The sequence below is a fragment of the Crinia signifera genome, unplaced genomic scaffold, assembly GCF_055691185.1.
Source record: "Crinia signifera unplaced genomic scaffold, ASM5569118v1 HAP2_SCAFFOLD_890, whole genome shotgun sequence".
NCBI classification, from domain to species: Eukaryota; Metazoa; Chordata; class Amphibia; order Anura; family Myobatrachidae; genus Crinia; species Crinia signifera.
The window spans coordinates 1-25,885 of record NW_028142807.1 but is presented as its reverse complement, the minus strand read 5'-3'; the positions used below and the strand labels follow the sequence as shown (position 1 = coordinate 25,885).

The 25,885-nt window shown below is 53.9% G+C and overlaps 1 protein-coding gene across 1 annotated transcript; it reads left to right on the top strand.

Moving 5' to 3' along the window:
• Nucleotides 1–1,222: 1,222 nt before the first annotated feature.
• Nucleotides 1,223–25,879, top strand: LOC146056798 (sodium- and chloride-dependent GABA transporter 1-like). Its single transcript, XM_083168447.1, has 7 exons — nucleotides 1,223–1,510; nucleotides 2,999–3,130; nucleotides 3,482–3,582; nucleotides 14,875–14,984; nucleotides 24,518–24,650; nucleotides 24,886–25,020; nucleotides 25,730–25,879. Exons 1-7 carry the CDS (start codon nucleotides 1,282–1,284, stop codon nucleotides 25,859–25,861), a joined length of 972 nt encoding a protein of 323 aa, XP_083024573.1. The 5' UTR covers nucleotides 1,223–1,281; the 3' UTR covers nucleotides 25,862–25,879.
• The last annotated feature ends 6 nt before the right edge of the window (nucleotides 25,880–25,885 follow it).

Sequence of the window (25,885 nt, the reverse complement as noted above, 5' to 3'; positions counted from 1 at the left end):
TAGCAGCGCTTATATGTAACAGGATTTATGGCATGTGGTATTATAATATATAGGGCATTAATGCTTGGTATAACATTTAATGGGCATTACGGTGTTTGGTATAACATGTAATGGGCATTACAGTGTTTGGTATAACGTGTAATGGGCATACAGTGTTTGGTATAACGTGTAATGGGCATTACAGGTTTGGTATAACGTGTAATGGGCATTACAGGGTTTGGTATAACATGTAATGGGCATTACGGGAGTTTGGTATAACTATAACATGTAATGTGCATTATGGCATGTGGCATAATGTGTAATATGTGTGTGACGTGTAATAGGCATTACAGTGTAACTTTATGGTGCGCACTTTCAGCGTGTGCTATCCATATTTTTAGTTTGTCTGCCTCTCAGTGATATCACCTGGTTCCTAGTGACTGGATATTCTGCACTCTCAGTGATGTCACTGGTTCCTAGTGACTGGATATTCTGCACTCTCAGTGATGTCACTGGCTCCTAGTGACTGGATAGGCTGCACTCTCAGTGATGTCACTGGCTCCTAGTGACTGGATAGTCTGCACTCTCAGTGATGTCACTGGCTCCCAGTGACTGATTAGGCTTGCACTCTCAGTGATGTCACTGGCTCCCAGTGACTGATTAGGCTGCACTCTCAGTGATGTCACTGGTTCCTAGTGACTGGATATTCTGCAATCTCAGTGATGTCACTGGTTCCTAGTGACTGGATATTCCGCACTCTCAGTGATGTCACTGGCTCCTAGTGACTGGATAGTCTGCACTCTCAGTGATGTCACTGGCTCCTAGTGACTGGATAGTCTGCACTCTCAGTGATGTCACTGGCTCCTAGTGAGTGGATAGGCCTGCACTCTCAGTGATGTCACTGGCTTCCTAGTGAGTGGATAGGCTGCACTCTCAGTGATGTCACTGGCTCCCAGTGACTGATTAGGCTGCACTCTCAGTGATGTCACTGGCTTCTAGTGAATTCTTATGAACATTGATGCAACATAAAACTAAACAGGGATGCCATCATAATAAAACAGCACATGTAACAAAAGTTCATTAATATTGAATTATACTTTACAACATGTAAAAAATGAATCTTGACAATCATTACAGTTTGCCAGGACAGTATTATTAAGGATTTTGGCATCTCCCTCTCAGCCAGTCATACACTTTGTGCCAATTGCCCTTTACCCTACCTCTGTCTATAATTTCCTCTCTCTATTTAGTGGCATCCTACAATTACCTCGAGGCCTATATTACCAGCTTTGCCAGCCCAGGATGGGTAAGACGGATAGCAACTCAGTGGAGCTCACCTCACCCACTGAGACACGACAGGCGGTGCCCATAGAGACTCATTTCGCCATCTCCGGTGAGACACAGAAGAAGAGCTCTGAAGACCGGGGCTCATGGAAAGGACGATTCGACTTCTTGTTGTCCTGTGTGGGCTACGCCATTGGGCTGGGGAACGTGTGGCGATTCCCTTACCTGTGTGGAAAGAACGGTGGAGGTAAGAGACACAGATGCCTCCAAGCCAACCTCAGATTCTCCAGGGAGGAAGCAACTTTAGATTCCGCCATGTAGAGATGTGACCTAGGGGGAAATGTATCAAGCGTCCTACAGAGAGAAGAGGGCAACAGTGGCCCAGAGCAGAGAGACTTGGTACATTTCCCGTGTTGTTCCCATAGACCCTGATGTTACTATGGCAGGGGTTTCCCAAAGTTTTTGAATCACGGCACCCCAAAGCATCAGAAATGTTTTCGCGGCACCCCTAGGCTAAAGATTTCTTATTGAGAAGTCAGAAACAAATATTACGTTAAATAAATTGTGTTTATACCTTTATACCCTTGTGTTTATACCTCACCCTTAAGATCAGTTATGTGACAATGGACAGGATTCACTTGTTTGTCCACAATTTGACTATTATAATGGACATAAAGAACTTGAATTGGTCCTGGACCACCAACCCAGGGCACCCCTGCAAGTCCCCCAAGGCACCCCAGGGTGCCACGGCACACAGTTTGGGAACCACTGTACTATGGAGACTCTTATGTAACAACCACAGGTACCCAAACTGCTTCCCTGGTCCAGCTCCTCCCAAGAGCTTCATATTTTCTCTAAATCCCCGCTTGCCAACTTGAGATGCGGACTGGTGCGAGATAAAGTGGAGAGAGATAAAGTAACAGACAATCAGCCTCCAGCTGCCATGTAACAGGCTGTGTTTACAAAGTGACAGTTAGGAGCTGGCCGGTACTTCACCTCTCTCCACTTTATATCCACCCAAGGCTTAGTAAATAGGGAGGATGTTGTTTTGGAGTCTTCTTCTCTCTCTCTCCCAGAGTCATCTTCAGTCTTACACAAATACTAAGACCAGAGCTGAATAAAGGAACGTAGGGAAAGGTTACAGCTGTGAGACCTCTTATGCTGGCTGACTACGCGCGTGGCCTCATCTGATAGGCTAAAGGGGACTATAGCAAATGCTTTGTTTGATGGATGGGTGGTCTGGAGAATTCCCTGCAAGCCACTTGGTTCTCCATGTTTGAAAAATATTAATGCAATTACTTGGACAATTTGCTTGTATAGTTAAGGTTTCATGAGGACTTGGTAAGGTTCCATGTGGACCTGTTAGGGATCCATGAGGACCTGTTAGGGTTCTATGAGGACTTGTTAAGGTTCCATGAGGACATGTTAGGGCTCCATGAGGACTTTTTAGGATTCCGTGAGGACCTATTAGGGTACCATGAGGACTTGTTAAGGTTACGTGAGGACCTGTTAGGGTTCCATGAGGACTTAAGTTTCCGTAAGGACCGGTTAGGGTTCCATGAGGACCTGTTAGGTCAAGTTTGAGAAACATTGGTATAGAGCTAATTGCAATATAGATCTTTGTCTCCATAAAGGTTAGAATTACTAATGAAGGCCCTGCATAACCCTAATTTACTCTCCTGTCCAACAAGACAACCAGTGCTGGTACAGTTCAATCATTGTGTCTCTTCTTCAGGTGCTTTCCTCATCCCTTACTTTCTGACATTGGTCTTTGCCGGGATTCCACTTTTCTTTCTGGAGACGTCTCTGGGTCAGTTCACATCTATAGGCGGATTGGGGGTATGGAAGCTGGCCCCCATGTTTAAAGGTACATTGATTGCTCAGAGAGCCCATAAACGCACAATTGAACTGTGATGTAGAGTTAAGTCTGAGACAGATAACATAATGGTGAAGGTGTTTTATTAAAGTATAGAAATGATCTTCCAATGCATTCATAGTTCTCAAAGGCCATATAGGGAAGTACATCGTATCTTCCGTTCATAACTGTAGTAATCATAAATCCTAAACTTTGCGGTCTTCTAGGTAACATCTTTTTTTTTTCGAGTCGACTGACGCTTTTTGCCTGCTATTGATTACATCTGATTGTCTAATGATCACATCAATGTTTAGCTCAGCAGATATACATACATGTCTTTTCCGTGTGGTGTCTTCATTGCAGGAGTCGGTATGGCCGCGGTGGTGCTGTCCTTCTGGCTGAATGTGTACTACATTGTCATCATCGCCTGGGCTCTGTATTATCTCTTCAACTCCTTCTCCTCGGTAAGTGGACAGTAGAGGTCACATTGCACATCCATAGGCCCACTGGAACGTTCTCTGAGGCTGGTGCAGAGATGAAGGCAGGAATGTATGTTTACGCTGCACGTGTCCGAAGGTCAGGCGAACACGAGTGGGGGGCGATACACGCAGCACGGTACATCGGCACATGTGACTGGAGAGGCGTCACTGGCTGGTAACGGGGTGTTTGAGTATAGACTAAGGGGCATATGCACTAAGCCTTGTAGAGTGATAAAGTGGAGAGAAATAAACTGCCAACCAATCAGCTTCTAATATTCATTCAAACACAGACTGTAACATGACAGGTACAAGCTGATTGGCTGGTACTTTATCTCTATATACTTTATCTCTCTCCCAGGCTTAGTACATATGCACCTTAATTCAGCCAGTGAACTTAGGTAACGCGTTGGTCACCAGAAGCATTGGTCAGTATATAGTTATACAAGGAGGATTAAGGTTGGGATTATGTGAGACTTGCCCTCTTTGTTCATCACTGGTTGCGGTTAGTTTAGATGCTTCATGGACTGGATAATATATTGTTTGTTGTCTTTTCACGGTGGTCCCATAAGCTGCGTTATTTTCATACCTTTGATGTATTAATTGCAGATTTTCCGCCCACAGACGCTTTCAAAATAAACAAACAGTTCGCCATGTGTAATATTCTTCTCTCTGACTGTGTACATCTTCTAGAACACGCTCCCGATTTCCATCCTTAGTAGTATAAGGGGATCCCCACATTACATTACATGCAGGATATAAGTTATAGACGTGCCCAGCAGTCACCAGGGGTTAAAGTGAGGGGGAACGGGGGGGAACGGAGTTCCACCACCTCCAAAGGTGAGGTGGAACATTTTAACCTCCACATTGACCCTGCACAGTAATTCTCACAGAAAAGCATTCTAGGGTACTTGTTTCCTAGCAAGGCGCCCACGATATTCAGTCTTATGGCATCGTATGCATTGTATCGCATCCCATGTCATATGCCCGCATGCAATGCGATTTTAAATTGTATAAGCACCCTAATGGGTTTTTTCAATGGTAAATGTCCCCCCTATATGATTTTTTATTGTATAAGCACCGTAATGAGTGCTTACAATGTTAAATGCACCCCCACGCCACCTCCACTATCAACACCAACCCGAAGCATGTGGCGAGCGCAGCGAGACACCGAGCCCAAAGCATGGCGAGTGCAGCGCACCCAGCGAGGGGACACGTATTAATTTACATGTATTCCGCGTGCGCTCGCCACGCTTCGGGCTCGGTGGTTCGCTGCGCTCGCCACACTATATAAAATCAACTCCACGCCAACGTGGATAGTGGGGGTATGAAAAGGTCGGAGGACGCGTACCGCGGCCCCTCACGGACTCGCCACGCTTCGGGTTGGCGTTGATAGTACGGGTGGCGTGGGTGTGCTTTTAACATGGTAAGCACCCATTACGGTGCTTATACAATTATTTATCTTATAGGGGGCACATTTAACATTGAAAACATCCATTAGGGTGCTTATACAATTTTAAAACGTATACCATTGTATATGGCATACAATGCGATGGTATACAATTTAAAATTGTATAACATCGCCTGCCATCGCGTAACATCGCATCGTATACCTTATGGTATGCGATGGGCGCCGTGCTAGGAAACAGTACCCATTCTAGTTTGCAGGGGGATGCCAAAAACCCTACCACTCGCCCTGTGTCTGTGATAAAGTGTCTGTTTTTTAACACCGACCAATCAGCTCCTAACTGTGAAGTCAGGGCTGCCATCAGAAATGATGGGGCCCGGGACTGTCAAAAAAGGCAGGGCCCCCGTGTGTGTGTGTGTGTGTGTGTGTGTGTTTGTTAAGGGGCATACACACGTAGAGATCTGTGCTAAGCTATTTTGCTGGTGTCAAGATCTCCCATGGGGAGCACATACACATGCAGAGATTTGTGCTAAGTGATTTTGCTAAGCGATTTTGCTAAGCAATTTTGCTTAAGCAAAAAAAGCCAGGGTAATGGTTCAGAATGAGAGATTGTGATCAGTATCTCTCATTCTGTACACACAGAGAGATTTGCAGTCATTTGCTAAGCAATCTGACTAGATTGTGACTGCATGCACTGACTTAGTTAGCAAGAGATATTTAATCTCTCAGAGCATACACACGGAGAGATCTGTGCTTACTTTCTAAGCAATCTAGTCACATTGCTTAGAAAATAGCACAAATTTGCTCCGTGTGTACACCCCTTTAGAGAGAGAAGGGAATAGGTGGAAATGGGAGGGTGAGAGAGAATGAATAGGGGAAATTGATGAATGTGTGACAGAGTGAGAAACAGAAGAGAGAGAGAGAGGGAAAGGAGAAATAGAGAGAGAGAGAGAGAGAGGGGGGGGGGGGGAGCAATAGAGAGATCAGCCCGAAGAAGAATATATAATACAAGTACTCACTGTGGTGGGGGCTGACAGGGAGATCCTTGCTGCAGTGTTTGCTTTGGTTCCCTGTGACTTGCTGGCTCCTCCTCCCCTCATCCGCACAGGCAGTGCACCATGATCTCCTCATACTAGTGGGCCTTATTTTGGTTCATTCTTTCTGACAAAATCCTTCTTAGATGGGCAAAACCATGTGCACTGCAGGTGGGGCAGGTGTTACTTGTGCAGAGAGAATTAGATTTGGGTGGGGTTTTACTTCAAAGTGAGATCTATATTGCAGTGTAAAAATAAAGCAGTCAGTATTTTCCCTGCACAGAAACAAAATTACTCACCCAAATCTAATTCTCTCTGCACATGTTACATCTGCCCCCCCCTGCAGTGCACATGGTTTTGTCCATCTAAGAAGGATTTTGTCAGAAAGAATGAACCAAAATAAGGCCCACTGAGAAGAACTGCTTTCAGGCATCCATTAGTCTGGTCTGCTCCGATCCCAGACAGCAGGGGCTGCTGGGATATGTAGTTTTGTTTTAAGTGCCTGGCTGCCAGACACTTAAAAAAACTACATGTCCCAGCAGCCCCTGCTGTCCGGGACCAAAGCAGAGTCTGGCTGCAGCAGAGCCGATGGACACACCACAGGGACAGAAATCAGCGGCAGATAGATAGCTGGTAAGGAGCTATTTAATATTTATAGTTGTAGGACCAGGTCCGGGCCCCCTTCTCTGTCAGGGCCCGGGACTCCAGACCCCCCCCCTGTCGGCGGGCCTGTCTGTGTGTAGTTACAGGCTTGGTTTGAAAAATGACAGGTAGGATCTGATTGGCCGGTGATAAAACCAAACACTTTATCACTTCACCGAGCTTAATAAATCTGCCCCTGAGATCCCCACCTCTGCATGAGCACGTTCTGCCCTGGCGGTCACATAGTCACAGGTTGTCCGGAGGCCTTATATACAAAGCAACACAAATCCCTTCCAATAACTGTAACAATGTACAATAGAAACTTACTCTCTGCACAAATGTGATGATCCCGGGATCTTGCAGCAGCGCAGCGCGACTTATGCCTCACGCAGAGCCCCCAGGGTCACTCCGAGTTCCAAAGATCGCACAGGAATACACAATAGCAAAGGTACAAAAGTATTACCTTTATTTTACACATGGGTTATACATGTAAAATCAGCAATTACAGTCTATATACAATATATACAGAAAGGCCATCAGTATTAGTCACGTTATCAGAACCTTACCACGACACCACTCAGGTTAGCTTCAGATGGACAGGACCCGCAAGTCCACAACTTCCAGCGCTGACGCTCAGTCACTTCTCTCCCTTCTCTCCCTCCAAAACCCACTTACATCCCAAAAGCACCCCTCTCCCCCTCCCTCAGGAATTCTTAACCCTTCCTATGCTGGGTGCAGTTGCATGAATGTAACAGGGTCTCCTATTACCTGTCCAGGGGCTGATTAACTCACTCCGTTCATCTGGCTTTGAAGCTTGTGTATGTGAGGGATTTCACACCTTCATGTAAACAGATCTCTTCTCTGGAGACTGACCCTGGTGTTATCCATCCTTAGCCTCTTGTTATTTGGGGGGGGAAGTGTATGTCTCTGCCACTACCTGTAGTCTCTGTTACTAAACAGCCTATAAAGAGGCCCTTTGATCCCTGAACCAAAAACTATAAACAAACTGACCAGATTCTAATCTAAGCGTTTGGTCCCTTCTAGCCGGACCATTTGTCTCCACATATACAGTTACAATATTTAAGTAATACGCATTTGGGAAGACTGCCATAATTAACATCAGAGTCACAAATCCCTTATTCATGATACCATCGCAGTTTACTAAGAACAGGACCTGGAGGCAGTGACGTAACCACGGGCAACGCTGATCCTCCCTCCCAGTTTCTCCTGTGCCCAGAAACTATCTTCTTGTCTTTATATGCATATGTAACAGTATGGGATACAGTATACAAAGCTTTGGGAACATATTACAGTCATTTACATAACATGAGGGAATATTTCCCTCCAGTAGCACACATACTCAGCCTAATGGAATAACCTGTTTGGATTATTCAGTATAACATATTATTATTGTCTGACATACAGCCCTGTGATGTCCCCTGTATGCAGCAGTCTGGGGAACACAGCTCAGATATGAATACAGTCAGTGATAATATCCGGTTATCGCCGGCATTTTGCAATTCTCTTTGCTGAAGCGCAGAAAGAGGCGGGAGAACAACATATGACGGAAAGGGGCGTGGCCTGGTTCCGTCACACAGCACCCCTGTTGTTTACCGCCGCTGCGATTCACGGCTACACAATGTCCCTGCGTATTGCTTATCCCTGGCCCTCCTGGGCTCAGCCATTCACAGTTTGGCGCACAACCTCCAGTACTCCTGGTACAGGGTTTTCCACTGTCAGGTGGGAATGTTTCCTCCTCGCCTTCCCTTTTGGTTGTTCCTCCTCCCTCCGCCTCTGGCGCAACTGGGAGGGGCCCGATCTGCGCACGCAAACCAGCATCCGGGAACCTGGCCGCTCTTAACAACAGTGCTGATGTTGGCTGCAGAGGAGCGGCGGGTACCGACAATGTCCCTCCCTCAAACGCCCTCACATCCTCCCCACTTGGGTCTGAAACCTCCCCCAGCCCCTGAAGCTGCTGGGCCTCCCCTGGGCAAACTTCCATCCATGTCTGTTCATCCACCTTGCAGGGCCTCAGCACACTTTGCCCCCACCTGCCCTCAGCAGTAGGCAGTGGCCCAGGGAATTCTCCTTCACACCATGGCTGCAGAAGAGCAGGGGGTATCCGCAATCCTTCTCCGGCTCTTCCCTCAAAAGCCCCCACAAACACCTCCCCCAGTTCTAGATGGTCCTCTGGACCCTTACGTGATGCTTGAAGGGCCTTGCTGGTGGGATCCTTCTCCCCCACCTCCCAGGGCCTGAGCACACCCAGCCCCCACCTGCCCTCAGCAGCAGGCAGCGGTCCTGGGGATTCTCCTTCACACAATGGCTGCAGAGAAGCAGGGGGTATCCGCAAGTCTCCCCCTGATTTACCCACAATCCCCCCCCTTGGGTCGAACACCTCCCCCAGCCCTTTGAACAATAACTGCTGGGCCTCCCCTGGGCAAACTTCCATCTTCCCCAGGGTGCACTGCTTCCCCAGCCTGGCTATGAGAGGGACTGGTGGGGTGGCATTGTACGGCAGCACTGCTGGCATCTCCCTTACAGCCCCAGGTGCAAACTCACATTCTCTTGCTCGTGCCATGCTGGGTAGTGAGGTGTCTTCCTCTGAGGTGCAGGGGGGTGATGAGCTATGCCTTTGACCATCCCCTCCATGTTTGCTTGCTTGGCTGCCTGTTTGCTGCAGCGGCTCCCCGGGCACATAATTACAGTCAGTCACTCTTGCAGGGGACTCGCAGAAGCGCTGCACCCCAGCCTCTACTCCCTGCTCTGGCACCCCGGTCACATACCTGCCTTTTGACTTCAGCTCCTCCTGGCTCTGATGGCTAAGTGGGAACAGTCCTGGATAATCCTCCTGGGGTGGTAGAGTGGCAGAGCACACACCAGACACATTTCCTTCCATCTCCCCCTGCTGAATATGCTGGGGCTCCTGGGGCAAGATGCCCTCATTCCCTGGGCCGCTGGTGGTCATGTAGGGGAGAAGTACTGCCCCCTCTGCTGGGGCACAATCCTTGCAGACCCTCTGGCCGCTAGTTTCAAAGTCTCCATCTCCCACATCTGCAAAAGGGAAGATGTACTGCCATTCTTCCTGGGGTGCCAATTTTGGGTGCACCCCCATCCTTTGGCTAGCTGCTTGGAGCAGTGGCTGACCACTGCTTTGTACCTCCTGTGGCGAGGACTCAGCCATCACAGTCCCAGCCTCCAAGATATGCTCTGCTCTGGGGCTATTCTCTGGGGCAGCCCCTGCACTGTATACTGGCACTGCTCCATCTATCACGGGCTCCGTGTGCACCAGTCCATCATCACCATGTGGGGCCACAGTGCCCAGCTCCGCCACACTACTTGGCACAATGCAGGGGGAATAAATATCCCCTCCCCGATATCCATCTGCCACAATCACAGTCCATGATGATAGGGCTCCTTTAGAGTCCGGGGTCCCTGGTGCGATATCACAGGGACACTCCACAGCTAGTTCCTCATTTCCCAACTCACTGAATGGGAACAGTTCTGTGATTTCTCCCGGTGTCAGTGGGGAATCTAGTTCTGTGGCTCTCTGAGGATGCATGAGCCGCAGCAGCCGCTGTTCCTCTGCCTCCCCCCGCTGACACTGGTCCAGCCACTCTGGAGAATTCAGCTGCCCCTGTGCCAGGGCGACCCTCTCTGCATTATCATAACAGTGCAGGAGACACTGCAACTGCTCCTGGACACTTCTCAGTTCTCCTGGACACAGGACACAGTTCCTATACACGCTGAATGCATGTAGCGGGTCCTCTTGTTGCTCGTACACCCATCGGATAAGAGTGCAGTGTGAGCGGCCTTCAGGGGGTGTGCTGCATCGTAGCCTCCATTCGTCAGTTAGGTCCTCCAGACTCATTCTCGCTAATGGAGCTCCAGATTCTGCAGGCCACAGTTCCTCTGCCTCCCCCCCTGGGATCTCGGTAGTGGACCCCTCGGTCATCCACCCCGGTGGCACCATCAACTCCTCCTCCCTTTGAGTTCTCTTTGCGGGCTCCTTCCCAGGAACCACGTTACCCGGTGCTGGCACGCTGGCCGCAGCGATCCGGCTTCTATGCATTAGCTGATGCGTGGCGTTACTTACTTCTGTGACAAAAGCTTTCCACGCCACCGTATGCAGCAGGTTTCCTGCAGCAGCCTCAGATACATACTGCTTAAATTCATCGGTCAGGTAAGCTGCTTTCTCCTCTGTAGTAGCTCCTGTCCATACATTAATCCACCGATATGCTGCTTCCCAATCCTCCCAGAGAGGCTGCATCAGCGTGGATGGGCTTCTCCAGTCCCATTCCTCAGCCAGACGACTCCATGACGATTCCTCATCTATGAGCCTCACTGCTCTGGGTGACTGTGGGCACCTCTTGCCTCTCTTTGGACGTCTCTGTCCTTTTCCTGGAGCCATTCTCCACACGGGCTGCACTCGTAGAGCTTGGTCAGCGTCACTTGCTGGACCCCCTTACGTCAGCTTCCGCTTCTGGGCCACGGCACACTCCGCCGTTCCCTCACTTGCAGGGATTGTCCCCTGGACAAGCCGGCACTTAAGCGGAATTCTTCCCTCGCTTAATGCCCTCGCAAAGTATACTTTTTCTTCTCACCGGCATCCTTGTTAGGAACAATGGTTACCAGGTCCCTCAAACATGAGCTAATACTGGCCAATTACTGGCTATTGTGTTTCCAGAGCCTGGTCGCATCAAGATACGAGCCCCTAGCTCTCCCTCCTTTGGGTGTGCGATCCCCACCGCTTGCCACCAATTGTGATGATCCCGGGATCTTGCAGCAGCGCAGCGCGACTTATGCCTCACGCAGAGCCCCCAGGGTCACTCCGAGTTCCAAAGATCGCACAGGAATACACAATAGCAAAGGTACAAAAGTATTACCTTTATTTTACACATGGGTTATACATGTAAAATCAGCAATTACAGTCTATATACAATATATACAGAAAGGCCATCAGTATTAGTCACGTTATCAGAACCTTACCACGACACCACTCAGGTTAGCTTCAGATGGACAGGACCCGCAAGTCCACAACTTCCAGCGCTGACGCTCAGTCACTTCTCTCCCTTCTCTCCCTCCAAAACCCACTTACATCCCAAAAGCACCCCTCTCCCCCTCCCTCAGGAATTCTTAACCCTTCCTATGCTGGGTGCAGTTGCATGAATGTAACAGGGTCTCCTATTACCTGTCCAGGGGCTGATTAACTCACTCCGTTCATCTGGCTTTGAAGCTTGTGTACGTGAGGGATTTCACACCTTCATGTGAACAGATCTCTTCTCTGGAGACTGACCCTGGTGTTATCCATCCTTAGCCTCTTGTTATTTGGGGGGGGAAGTGTATGTCTCTGCCACTACCTGTAGTCTCTGTTACTAAACAGCCTATAAAGAGGCCCTTTGATCCCTGAACCAAAAACTATAAACAAACTGACCAGATTCTAATCTAAGCATTTGGTCACTTCTAGCCGGACCATTTGTCTCCACATATACAGTTACAATATTTAAGTAATACGCATTTGGGAAGACTGCCATAATTAACATCAGAGTCACAAATCCCTTATTCATGATACCATCGCAGTTTACTAAGAACAGGACCTGGAGGCAGTGACGTAACCACGGGCAACGCTGATCCTCCCTCCCAGTTTCTCCTGTGCCCAGAAACTATCTTCTTGTCTTTATATGCATATGTAACAGTATGGGATACAGTATACAAAGCTTTGGGAACATATTACAGTCATTTACATAACATGAGGGAATATTTCCCTCCAGTAGCACACATACTCAGCCTAATGGAATAACCTGTTTGGATTATTCAGTATAACATATTATTATTGTCTGACATACAGCCCTGTGATGTCCCCTGTATGCAGCAGTCTGGGGAACCCAGCTCAGATATGAATACAGTCAGTGATAATATCCGGTTATCGCCGGCATTTTGCAATTCTCTTTGCTGAAGCGCAGAAAGAGGCGGGAGAACAACATATGACGGAAAGGGGCGTGGCCTGGTTCCGTCACAACAAATACTGGGGTCCGTATCCGGACTGATCATAGATTGAACCTAGGTCGACAGTCATCAGGTCGATAGGGTACTAAGGTTGACAGTTAAAAGGTCGACAGGGTTAAAAAGTTGACAGACAATATGTCAACATGGTCAAAAGGTCGACATGCTTTTAATTTTTTTTTATAAATTTAGAGCCGACATGAGCCGACAGGCGGTATTTCATGCTCTACCATCCACTACGACGTGGAGGAGAATATAATAGTGTGCGAGGGGACGCGGTGCACTTAGATATTGTCCATGTCGACCTGTGTCGATTTAGACACCCCCCAAAAAAACATAAAAACTGCCTGCACCCCCCCCCCCGGACACCCGCAACCCACCCTCCCCTGATTCGCGGGCCCCCCCCCCTAACCGCGTTTCACGGCACCCCCCCGCGACCCCCCCCTCCCGCGATTCGTGGCCCCCCTCCCATGATTTGCGGACCCCCTCCCGCTATTCGCGGACCCCCCTCCCGCGATTCATGGCCTCCCTCCCGCAATTTGCAGAGCCCCCCTTTCCGCGATTCACGCCACCCTGCGGGATCTCCCACGATTCGCAGGCAACCCTCCCGTGATTCACGCCACACCCCCCAGCCCCCCTCCCGCAATTTGCCCCGCAATCCGCACCCCCCGTGCCACTCCCGCGATTCGCGTGCCACACCCCCCACGAATCGTGGCACCCCCCGCGACCCTCCCTCTTGCGATAAGCGGCACCCCCGCGCCGCCCTCCCGCCATTTGCGGACCCCCTACTGCTACTCGCGGACCCCCGCCTCCCACAATTCACGGCACCCCCCGCGCCCCCCTCTTATGATTCACGCCCCCCCCCCATGCGTGATTCGCGGCACCCCCGCGATTCGCAGAGCCCCGCCCCCTCCCGCTATTCGCTGACCCCCCCATCCCGCAATTCAGGACGCCCCACCTCCCGCGATTCACAACCCCCCCCTCCACCGATTCACACCACCTCACCCCCAGGACCCCTGCGATTCACGGCACCCTCGCGCCCCCTCCCGCGGTTCACAGGCCCTCGCAACCCCCCCTCCCGCAATTCACTGACCCACACAACCCCCCTCCCGTGATTTGCGGACCCCCTCACCCTCCCGCAATTTGCAGAGCCCCCCTTTCCGCGATTCACGCCACCCTGCGGGATCTCCCACGATTCGCAGGCAACCCTCCCGTGATTCACGCCACACCCCCCCAGCCCCCCTCCCGCAATTTGCCCCGCAATCCGCACCCCCCGTGCCACTCCCGCGATTCGCGTGCCACACCCCCCACGAATCGTGGCACCCCCCGCGACCCTCCCTCTTGCGATAAGCGGCACCCCCGCGCCGCCCTCCCGCCATTTGCGGACCCCCTACTGCTACTCACGGACCCCCGCCTCCCACAATTCACGGCACCCCCCGCGCCCCCCTCTTATGATTCACGCCCCCCCATGCGTGATTCGCGGCACCCCCGCGATTCGCAGAGCCCCGCCCCCTCCCGCTATTCGCTGACCCCCCCATCCCGCAATTCAGGACGCCCCACCTCCCGCGATTCACAACCCCCCTCCACCGATTCACACCACCTCACCCCCAGGACCCCTGCGATTCACGGCACCCTCGCGCCCCCTCCCGCGGTTCACAGGCCCTCGCAACCCCCCTCCCGCAATTCACTGACCCACACAACCCCCCTCCCGTGATTTGCGGACCCCCTCACCCTCCCGCAATTTGCAGACCCCCCTGACCCCCTTCCGGCAATTCCACCCCCAGCGGACCCTCGCGACCCCGCTCCCGCATTTCACGTACCCCCATGAGATTGGCGGATCCTGTACCGCCACAAGCAGGTGCCGCCCCTAGGTGGGAAATCCGGCCCTGGCTGCTGCGCTGCATGTTCCCCCACTGCCAGACGTGTCCCCACGGTCCTCTGCACCAGCGCCACAACTTTTATCAATGTCTTGGCCATATACCGCTATTATACAGCCTCAAGTTGCAATAGGTAGGAGCAGATAGGGACTGGGTGGGGTTAAAGTTTGTGGGCTAAAAACTGTCGCAGCTCAAAGTGAAAGCAAAAACTGTCACAACTCAAAGTGAAACTACTTCGCAGAAGCCATCATATTGATGGACTTTGAACTAGTATACTATAAAGTGTGACGTATTCTTTCTTCTGCCCCCATGGAAGACGCTGCCATGGCAGAGCTGCGACAACAGCTGGAACACAGACCGGTGCTTCTCCAACTACTCCCTGAATGACACCAGCAACCTGACCAGCACTGTCACCGAGTTCTGGGAGTAAGTTCCTGCTGGAGCTCCCCGACCTCCCTTACCCCCCTATAGCTATCCCTCCTTCCGCTAACCCTGCCCCCTACATCATATCCCTCCTTCCCTGCCCCCTACAGTGTATCCTCCTTCTCCTAACCCTGCCCCCTAGAGGGTATCCCTCCTTCTGCTAACGGGATGCGGTCATCTATTAGAATGAACTTAGGTCTACAGTCATTAGGTCGACCCCACTAGGTCGACTGGCAGGAAGGTCGACCTGACTTAAGGTCGACATGGGCCAGGTCGACATGACTTAAGGTCGAATTTGCATAAAGGTCGACATGAGGAAGGTCGACTGGTCATAAGGTCGACATGGGTTTTTCACTGTTTTTTGAGCCGACATGTGCCGACAGGCGGTATTTCATGCCCTACCATCCACTAGGGCGTGGTGGGAGAATAAAATAGTGTGCCGAGCGCAGCGAGGCACCGTGCCCGAAGCATTGCGAGCGAAGCGAGCGATGCGAGGGTCCGATTCTCATTGCCAACTGTGTCCATGTCGACTGTGTCGACATTCGGACCAAAAAACAGTGAAAAACCCATGTCGACCTTCCTCATGTCGACCTTTATTGCAAATTCGACCTTAAGTCATGTCGACCTTAAGTCAGGTCGACCTTCCTGCCAGTCGACCTAGTGGGGTCGACCTAATGACTGTAGACCTAAATGCAGTCTGCCGAATGATCCCATTCCCTGCTAACCCTGCCCCCTACAGCGTATCCCTCCTTCCGCTAACCCTGCCCCCTACAGCGTATCCCTCCTTCCGCTAACCCTGCCCCCTACAGCAAATCCTCCTTCCGCTAACCCTGCCCCCTACAGCGTATCCCTCCTTCCGCTAACCCTGCCCCCTACAGCGTATCCCTCCTTCCGCTAACCCTGCCCCCTACAGCGTATCCCTCCAGCCGCTAACCCTCCCCCCTACAGCGTATCCCTCCTTCCGCTAACCTGCCCCCTACAGCGTATCCCTCCTTCCGCTAACCCTGCCCCCTACAGCGTATCCCTCCTTCCGCTAACCCTGCCCCCTACAGCGTATCCCTCCTTCCGCTAACCCTCCCCCCTACAGCGTATCCCTCCTTCCGCTAACCCTGCCCCCTACAGCGTATCTCTCCTTCCGCTAACCCTGCCGCCTACAGCGTATCCCTCCTTACGCTAACCCTGCCCCCTACAGCGTATCCCTCCTTCCGCTGCCCCTGCCCCCTACATCATTCCCTCTTCCGCTGCCCCTGCCCCCTACAGCGTATCCCTCCTTCCGCTAACCCTGCCCACTATAGCGTATCCCTCCTTCCGCTAACCCTGCCCCACTATAGCGTATCCCTCCTTCCGCTAACCCTGCCCTACAGCGTATCCCTCTTCCGCTAACCCTGCCCCCTACAGCGTATCCCTCCTTCCGCTAACCTGCCCCCTACAGCGTATCCCTCCTTCCGCTAACCCTGCCCCCTACAGCGTATCCCTCCTTACGCTAACCCTGCCCCCTACAGCGTATCCCTCCTTCCGCTAACCCCACCCCCTACAGCATATCCCTCCTTCCGCTAACCCTGCCCCTACAGCGTATCCCTCCTTCCGCTAACCCTCCCCCTACAGCGTATCCCTCCTTCCCCTAACCCTCCCCCTACAGCGTATCCCTCCTTCCGCTAACCCTGCCCACTATAGCGTATCCCTCCTTCCGCTAACCCTCCCCCTACAGCGTATCTCTCCTTCCGCTAACCCTGCCCCCTACAGCGTATCCCTCCTTCCGCTAACCCCACCCCCTACAGCATATCCCTCCTTCCGCTAACCCTGCCCCCTACAGCGTATCCCTCTTCCGCTAACCCTCCCCCTACAGCGTATCCCTACTTCCCCTAACCCTCCCCCTACAGCGTATCCCTCCTTCCGCTAACCCTGCCCACTATAGCGTATCCCTCCTTCCGCTAACCCTCCCCCTACAGCGTATCTCTCCTTCCGCTAACCCTCCCCCTACAGCGTATCCCTCCTTCCGCTAACCCTGCCCCCTACAGCGTATCCCTCCTTCCGCTAACCCAGTCCCTAAGCTAACCCAGTCCCTACAGCGTATCCCTCCTTCCGCTAACCCTCCCCCTACAGCGTATCTCTCCTTCCGCTAACCCTGCCCACTATAGCGTATCCCTCCTTCCGCTAACCCTCCCCCTACAGCGTATCTCTCCTTCCCCTAACCCTCCCCCTACAGCGTATCCCTCCTTCCGCTAACCCAGTCCCTACAGCGTATCCCTCCTTCCGCTAACCCTCCCCCTACAGCGTATCCCTCCTTCCGCTAACCCTGCCCCCTACAGCGTATCCCTCCTTCCGCTAACCCTGCCCCCTACAGCGTATCCCTCCTTCCGCTAACCCCGCCCCCTACAGCGTATCCCTCCTTCCGCTAACCCCGCCCCCTACAGCGTATCCCTCCTTCCGCTAACCCTGCCGCCTACAGCGTATCCCTCCTTCCGCTAACCCTGCCCACTATAGCGTATCCCTCCTTACGCTAACCCTGCCCCCTACAGCGTATCCCTCCTTCCGCTAACCCTGCCCCTATAGCGTATCCCTCCTTCCGCTAACCCTGCCCACTATAGCGTATCCCTCCTTCCGCTAACCCTGCCCCCTACAGCGTATCCCTCCTTCCGCTAACCCTGCCCCTATAGCGTATCCCTCCTTCCGCTAACCCTGCCCCCTACAGCGTATCCCTCCTTCCGCTAACCCTCCCCCTACAGCGTATCCCTCCTTCCGCTAACCCTCCCCCTACAGCGTATCCCTCCTTCCGCTAACCCTCCCCCTACAGCGTATCCCTCCTTCCGCTAACCCTGCCCCCTATAGCGTATCCCTCCTTCCGCTAACCCTGCCCCCTACAGCGTATCCCTCCTTCCGCTAACCCTGCCCCCTACAGCGTATCCCTCCTTCCGCTAACCCTGCCCCCTACAGCGTATCCCTCCTTCCGCTAACCCTGCCCCCTACAGCGTATCCCTCCTTCCGCTAACCCTGCCGCCTACAGCGTATCCCTCCTTCCGCTAACCCTGCCCACTATAGCGTATCCCTCCTTACGCTAACCCTGCCCCCTACAGCGTATCCCTCCTTCCGCTAACCCTGCCCCTATAGCGTATCCCTCCTTCCGCTAACCCTGCCCACTATAGCGTATCCCTCCTTCCGCTAACCCTGCCCCCTACAGCGTATCCCTCCTTCTGCTAACCCTGCCCCCTACAGCGTATCCCTCCTTCCGCTAACCCTGCCCCTATAGCGTATCCCTCCTTCCGCTAACCCTGCCCCCTACAGCGTATCCCTCCTTCCGCTAACCCTCCCCCTACAGCGTATCCCTCCTTCCGCTAACCCTCCCCCTACAGCGTATCCCTCCTTCCGCTAACCCTCCCCCTACAGCGTATCCCTCCTTCCGCTAACCCTGCCCCCTATAGCGTATCCCTCCTTCCGCTAACCCTGCCCCCTACAGCGTATCCCTCCTTCCGCTAACCCTGCCCCCTATAGCGTATCCCTCCTTCCGCTAACCCTGCCCCTGCAGCGTATCCCTCCTTCCGCTAACCCCTCCCCCTACAGCGTATCCCTCCTTCCGCTAACCCCTCCCCCTACAGCGTATCCCTCCTTCCGCTGCCCCTGCCCCCTACAGCGTATCCCTCCTTCCTCTAACCCTCCCCCTACAGCGTATCCCTCCTTCCGCTAACCCTGCCCCCTACAGCGTATCTCTCCTTCCTCTAACCCTGCCCCCTACAGCGTATCCCTCTTTCCGCTAACCCTGCCCCCTACAGCGTATCCCTCCTTCCGCTAACCCTGCCCCCTACAGCGTATCCCTCCTTCCGCTAACCCTCCCCCCTACAGCGTATCTCTCCTTCCGCTAACCCTGCCCCCTACAGCGTATCTCTCCTTCCGCTAACCCTGCCCCCTACAGCGTATCCCTCCTTCCGCTAACCCTGCCCCCTACAGCGTATCCCTCCTTCCGCTAACCCTGCCCCTATAGCGTATCCCTCCTTCCGCTAACCCTGCCCCCTACACCGTATCCCTCCTTCCGCTAACCCTGCCCCCTACAGCGTATCCCTCCTTCCGCTAACCCTCCCCCTACAGCGTATCCCTCCTTCCGCTAACCCTGCCCCCTACAGCGTATCCCTCCTTCCGCTAACCCTGCCCCCTACAGCGTATCCCTCCTTCCGCTAACCCTGCCCCCTACAGCGTATCCCTCCTTCCGCTAACCCTCCCCCTACAGCGTATCCCTCCTTCCGCTAACCCTCCCCCTACAGCGTATCCCTCCTTCCGCTAACCCTCCCCCTACAGCGTATCCCTCCTTCCGCTAACCCTGCCCCCTATAGCGTATCCCTCCTTCCGCTAACCCTGCCCCCTACAAGCGTATCCCTCCTTCCGCTAACCCTGCCCCCTATAGCGTATCCCTCCTTCCGCTAACCCTGCCCCTGCAGCGTATCCCTCCTTCCGCTAACCCTTCCTCTACAGTGTATCTCTCCTTCCCCTAACCCTGCCCCCTACAGCGTATACCTCCTTCCGCTAACCCTGCCCTCTACAGCATATCCCTCCTTCCGCTAACCCCTCCCCCTACAGCGTATCCCTCCTTCCGCTGCCCCTGCCCCCTACAGCGTATCCCTCCTTCCTCTAACCCTCCCCCTACAGCGTATCCCTCCTTCCGCTAACCCTGCCCCCTACAGCGTATCTCTCCTTCCTCTAACCCTGCCCCCTACAGCGTATCCCTCCTTCCGCTAACCCTGCCCCCTACAGCGTATCCCTCCTTCCGCTAACCCTGCCCCCTACAGCGTATCCCTCCTTCCGCTAACCCTCCCCCCTACAGCGTATCTCTCCTTCCGCTAACCCTGCCCCCTACAGCGTATCTCTCCTTCCGCTAACCCTGCCCCCTACAGCGTATCCCTCCTTCCGCTAACCCTGCCCCCTACAGCGTATCCCTCCTTCCGCTAACCCTCCCCCCTACAGCGTATCTCTCCTTCCGCTAACCCTGCCCCTATAGCGTATCCCTCCTTCCGCTAACCCTGCCCCTACACCGTATCCCTCCTTCCGCTAACCCTGCCCCTATAGCGTATCCCTCCTTCCGCTAACCCTGCCCCCTACAGCGTATCCCTCCTTCCGCTAACCCTGCCCCTATAGCGTATCCCTCCTTCCGCTAACCCTCCCCCCTACAGCGTATCTCTCCTTCCGCTAACCCTGCCCCTATAGCGTATCCCTCCTTCCGCTAACCCTGCCCCCTACAGCGTATCCCTCCTTCCGCTAACCCTGCCCCTATAGCGTATCCCTCCTTCCGCTAACCCTGCCCCCTACAGCGTATCCCTCCTTCCGCTTACCCCCCCTACAGCATATCCCTCCTTCCGCTAACCCTGCCCCCTACAGCGTATCCCTCCTTCCGCTGCCCCTGCCCCCTACAGCGTATCCCTCCTTCCGCTAACCCTGCCCCCTACCAGCGTATCCCTCCTTCCGCTAACCCTCCCCCTACAGCGTATCCCTCCTTCCGCTAACCCTGCCCCTACAGCGTATCCCTCCTTCCGCTTACCCCCCCTACAGCGTATCCCTCCTTCCGCTAACCCTGCCCCCTACAGCGTATCCCTCCTTCCGCTAACCCTGCCCCTACAGCGTATCCCTCCTTCCGCTAACCCTGCCCCCTATAGCGTATCCCTCCTTCCGCTAACCCTCCCCCTACAGCATATCCCTCCTTCCGCTAACCCTGCCCCCTACAGAGTATCCCTCCTTCCGCTAACCCTGCCCCCTACAGCGTATCCCTCCTTCCGCTAACCCTGCCCCCTACAGCGTATCCCTCCTTCCGCTAACCCTGCCCCCTACAGCGTATCCCTCCTTCCGCTAACCCTGCCCCTACAGCGTATCCCTCCTTCCGCTAACCCTGCCCCCTACAGCGTATCCCTCCTTCCGCTAACCCTGCCCCTATAGCGTATCCCTCCTTCCGCTAACCCTGCCCCTATAGCGTATCCCTCCTTCCGCTAACCCTGCCCCCTACAGCGTATCCCTCCTTCCGCTAACCCTGCCCCTATAGCGTATCCCTCCTTCCGCTAACCCTCCCCCCTACAGCGTATCCCTCCTTCCGCTAACCCTGCCCCCTACAGCGTATCCCTCCTTCCGCTATCCCTGCCCCCTACAGCGTATCCCTCCTTCTGCTAACCCTGCCCCCTACAGCGTATCCCTCCTTCCGCTAACCCTGCCCTATAGCGTATCCCTCCTTCCACTAACCCTGCCCCCTACAGCGTATCCCTCCTTCCGCTAACCCTGCCCCTATAGCGTATCCCTCCTTCCGCTAACCCTGCCCCCTACAGCGTATCCCTCCTTCCGCTAACCCTGCCCCCTACAGCGTATCCCTCCTTCCTCTAACCCTGCCCCCTACAGCGTATCCCTCCTTCCGCTAACCCTGCCCCCTACAGCGTATCCCTCCTTCCGCTAACCCTGCCCCCTATAGCGTATCCCTCCTTCCGCTAACCCTGCCCCCTACAGCGTATACCTCCTTCCGCTAACCCTGCCCCCTACAGCGTATCTCTCCTTCCCCTAACCCTGCCCCCTACAGCGTATACCTCCTTCCGCTAACCCTGCCCTCTACAGCATATCCCTCCTTCCGCTAACCCCTCCCCCTACAGCGTATCCCTCCTTCCGCTGCCCCTGCCCCCTACAGCGTATCCCTCCTTCCTCTAACCCTCCCCCTACAGCGTATCCCTCCTTCCGCTAACCCTGCCCCCTACAGCGTATCTCTCCTTCCTCTAACCCTGCCCCCTACAGCGTATCCCTCCTTCCGCTAACCCTGCCCCCTACAGCGTATCCCTCCTTCCGCTAACCCTGCCCCCTACAGCGTATCCCTCCTTCCGCTAACCCTCCCCCCTACAGCGTATCTCTCCTTCCGCTAACCCTGCCCCCTACAGCGTATCTCTCCTTCCGCTAACCCTGCCCCCTACAGCGTATCCCTCCTTCCGCTAACCCTGCCCCTACAGCGTATCCCTCCTTCCGCTAACCCTCCCCCCTACAGCGTATCTCTCCTTCCGCTAACCCTGCCCCTATAGCGTATCCCTCCTTCCGCTAACCCTGCCCCCTACACCGTATCCCTCCTTCCGCTAACCCTGCCCCTATAGCGTATCCCTCCTTCCGCTAACCCTGCCCCCTACAGCGTATCCCTCCTTCCGCTAACCCCTGCCCCTATAGCGTATCCCTCCTTCCGCTAACCCTCCCCCCTACAGCGTATCTCTCCTTCCGCTAACCCTGCCCCTATAGCGTATCCCTCCTTCCGCTAACCCTGCCCCCTACAGCGTATCCCTCCTTCCGCTAACCCTGCCCCTATAGCGTATCCCTCCTTCCGCTAACCCTGCCCCCTACAGCGTATCCCTCCTTCCGCTTACCCCCCCTACAGCATATCCCTCCTTCCGCTAACCCTGCCCCCTACAGCGTATCCCTCCTTCCGCTGCCCCTGCCCCCTACAGCGTATCCCTCCTTCCGCTAACCCTGCCCCCTACAGCGTATCCCTCCTTCCGCTAACCCTCCCCCTACAGCGTATCCCTCCTTCCGCTAACCCTGCCCCTACAGCGTATCCCTCCTTCCGCTTACCCCCCCCTACAGCGTATCCCTCCTTCCGCTAACCCTGCCCCCTACAGCGTATCCCTCCTTCCGCTAACCCTGCCCCTACAGCGTATCCCTCCTTCCGCTAACCCTGCCCCCTATAGCGTATCCCTCCTTCCGCTAACCCTCCCCCTACAGCATATCCCTCCTTCCGCTAACCCTGCCCCCTACAGAGTATCCCTCCTTCCGCTAACCCTGCCCCCTACAGCGTATCCCTCCTTCCGCTAACCCTGCCCCCTACAGCGTATCCCTCCTTCCGCTAACCCTGCCCCCTACAGCGTATCCCTCCTTCCGCTAACCCTGCCCCTACAGCGTATCCCTCCTTCCGCTAACCCTGCCCCCTACAGCGTATCCCTCCTTCCGCTAACCCTGCCCCTATAGCGTATCCCTCCTTCCGCTAACCCTGCCCCTATAGCGTATCCCTCCTTCCGCTAACCCTGCCCCCTACAGCGTATCCCTCCTTCCGCTAACCCTGCCCCTATAGCGTATCCCTCCTTCCGCTAACCCTCCCCCCTACAGCGTATCCCTCCTTCCGCTAACCCTGCCCCCTACAGCGTATCCCTCCTTCCGCTATCCCTGCCCCCTACAGCGTATCCCTCCTTCTGCTAACCCTGCCCCCTACAGCGTATCCCTCCTTCCGCTAACCCTGCCCTATAGCGTATCCCTCCTTCCACTAACCCTGCCCCCTACAGCGTATCCCTCCTTCCGCTAACCCTGCCCCTATAGCGTATCCCTCCTTCCGCTAACCCTGCCCCCTACAGCGTATCCCTCCTTCCGCTAACCCTGCCCCCTACAGCGTATCCCTCCTTCCTCTAACCCCTGCCCCCTACAGCGTATCCCTCCTTCCGCTAACCCTGCCCCCTACAGCGTATCCCTCCTTCCGCTAACCCTGCCCCCTATAGCGTATCCCTCCTTCCGCTAACCCTGCCCCCTACAGCGTATACCTCCTTCCGCTAACCCTGCCCCCTACAGCGTATCCCTCCTTCCGCTAACCCTTTCCCCTATAGCGTATCCCTCCTTCCGCTAACCCTGCCCACTATAGCGTATCCCTCCTTCCGCTAACCCTGCCCCCTACAGCGTATCCCTCCTTCCGCTATCCCTGCCCCCTACAGCGTATCCCTCCTTCCGCTAACCCGGCCCCCTACAGCGTATCCCTCCTTCCGCTAACCCTGCCCATACCTAATCTAGAATCCTCTGGAACAGGTACTTACAGATTACATAACGTATACGAGGTCCATATCCATATACTCAGATGTTTTGTTATATATAGCCGTGCCCTTACACAAGTATAACCTATGCCATCGCTGGCTCCATAGATTTGGGCTCCCATGAAGCCCTGGCTGAAACCCTTCCTAGTGAAGTCATTGCCAAACGCAGGATTTTTAGAGGGGGGGGGGAGGGGGGGGGGGGGGTTTCCAAATATAATCCTAAATCTTCCTTTCTAGCACATTGGAGTAAGTACGGGAGTCTGGGGGAGCGGTAACAGCCTAGAAAATTTCAGACTGTTTCAAACATTTAAATAAGTGGGTCAGTAAAAGTTAAACATAATAAATAAATACACAAACATAATAGAACCAGTACTGCACTTTATAAGCTCACAATCTCCCACTTCATGGTAAGGCTCCTGTCTCTTCCTCCTGGCACCTGCTCTCTGGTCCAGTGTGATGTTTGAGGGCTCAGATCCGCACATACAGTAAATGTGGTAGAAGAAGCTGGAACACTGGTCATGTGCAGCAGCTCCGCTCTGTCCCTTACACTGCATGGTGTGGTAGCAGCTCTATTGATCATATTATATACCAGTGCTATTGTTGTCATCATTGCCAAGAGGAGGAGGGTTTCCAGGTAACCAGAACCCCCTCAACTCCCCCCCCCCCCCCCCCCCCCCTGCGTTTGCCTATGGAAGTAGTTCCGTTTCATCCTTTAAGGTTTCATCCTTTCTGAATGCTGTGATCTCTCTGTAGGAGGAACATGCATCAGATTACTGGGGGACTGGGAGAGCCCGGGAACATCCGCTGGCCTCTGGCATGCACCCTGGCGCTATCCTGGGTCATGGTGTATTTCTCAATCTGGAAGGGTGTGGAGTGGACCGGGAAGGTACGGTGTCGGCGCAGCCTTGGGCTCGTTATCACATTTATATAATTGCAGAGAAATAAAAGATATATATTTTTTATCATCGTTTGAATACATTCTGTATTTCTATGTTGTTATCTTGTGTATGACGGCACCGTGCATGGTCCCAGGTTTATGTTTATTTATACCTGAATTTGTGCAGATTCTTCTCTATGCCAATCAGCCGCCTTACCCCTTACCCTCCCACTGATCTGCCCAGGTGGTGTATTTCTCAGCGACCTACCCTTACTTCATGCTTGTGATACTGTTCTTCCGAGGGATCACTCTTCCCGGAGCCATGGACGGGATCCGCTTCTACATTACCCCAGACTTCAGTAAGCTGGCCGAGTCCGAGGTGAGTTGGGCCTAAGGCGGTCATTGTAATTCATTACCCCCCCCCCCCCCTTGTGCTTGAAATATCATTCCATGGTCGGCGACCATTAAATTATTTCACCCCCACACGCACGGCTGCGAATGGATGTTTATGTTTGTGCGCGGGGGCCAATCAGAATGACCTAGAAAACCTAGGAGTCCTGAGATACTCTGAGACACCGTGGAGGCTCATTGCCGAGTGTCTGCCATTGGGTGACAGGATCTGGGAAGGAGGCGGAGGCACTGTGAGTGGGCGGAGCAGGCAGGAGTGGGCCCTGGTGATGTCACTATGTGATAAGTCCAGAAAATGGTTCTTTTCTGTAATACCCAGGGCACGGTGTCCATTCAGGGTGGGGGTCACAGTGTACATGGAGATAAGGTGCACCTGGAGGTAGGAGGCACAGTGTACATGGAGGTAGGAGGCACAGTGTACATGGAGGTAGGAGGCACTGCATACATGGAGGTAGGAGGCACAGTGTACATGGAGGTAGGAGGCACAGTATACATGGAGGTAGGAGGCACAGTATACATGGAGGTAGGAGGCACAGTGTACATGGAGGTAGGAGGCACAGTGTATATGGAGGTAGGAGGCACTGCATACATGGAGGTAGGAGGCACTGCATACATGGAGGTAGGAGGCACGCATACATGGAGGTATTGATGGGAACACTGTTACGTTGCCTCCTCATCAGGTTTGGATGGATGCCGCCACACAGATCTTCTTCTCATACGGGCTGGGCCTGGGATCACTGATCGCCTTGGGAAGCTACAATTCCTTCCACAACAACGTATACAGGTCAGACGTCCCCTCCCCCACCTCCTGAGCCCCCTAGATCAATCCCCATGTA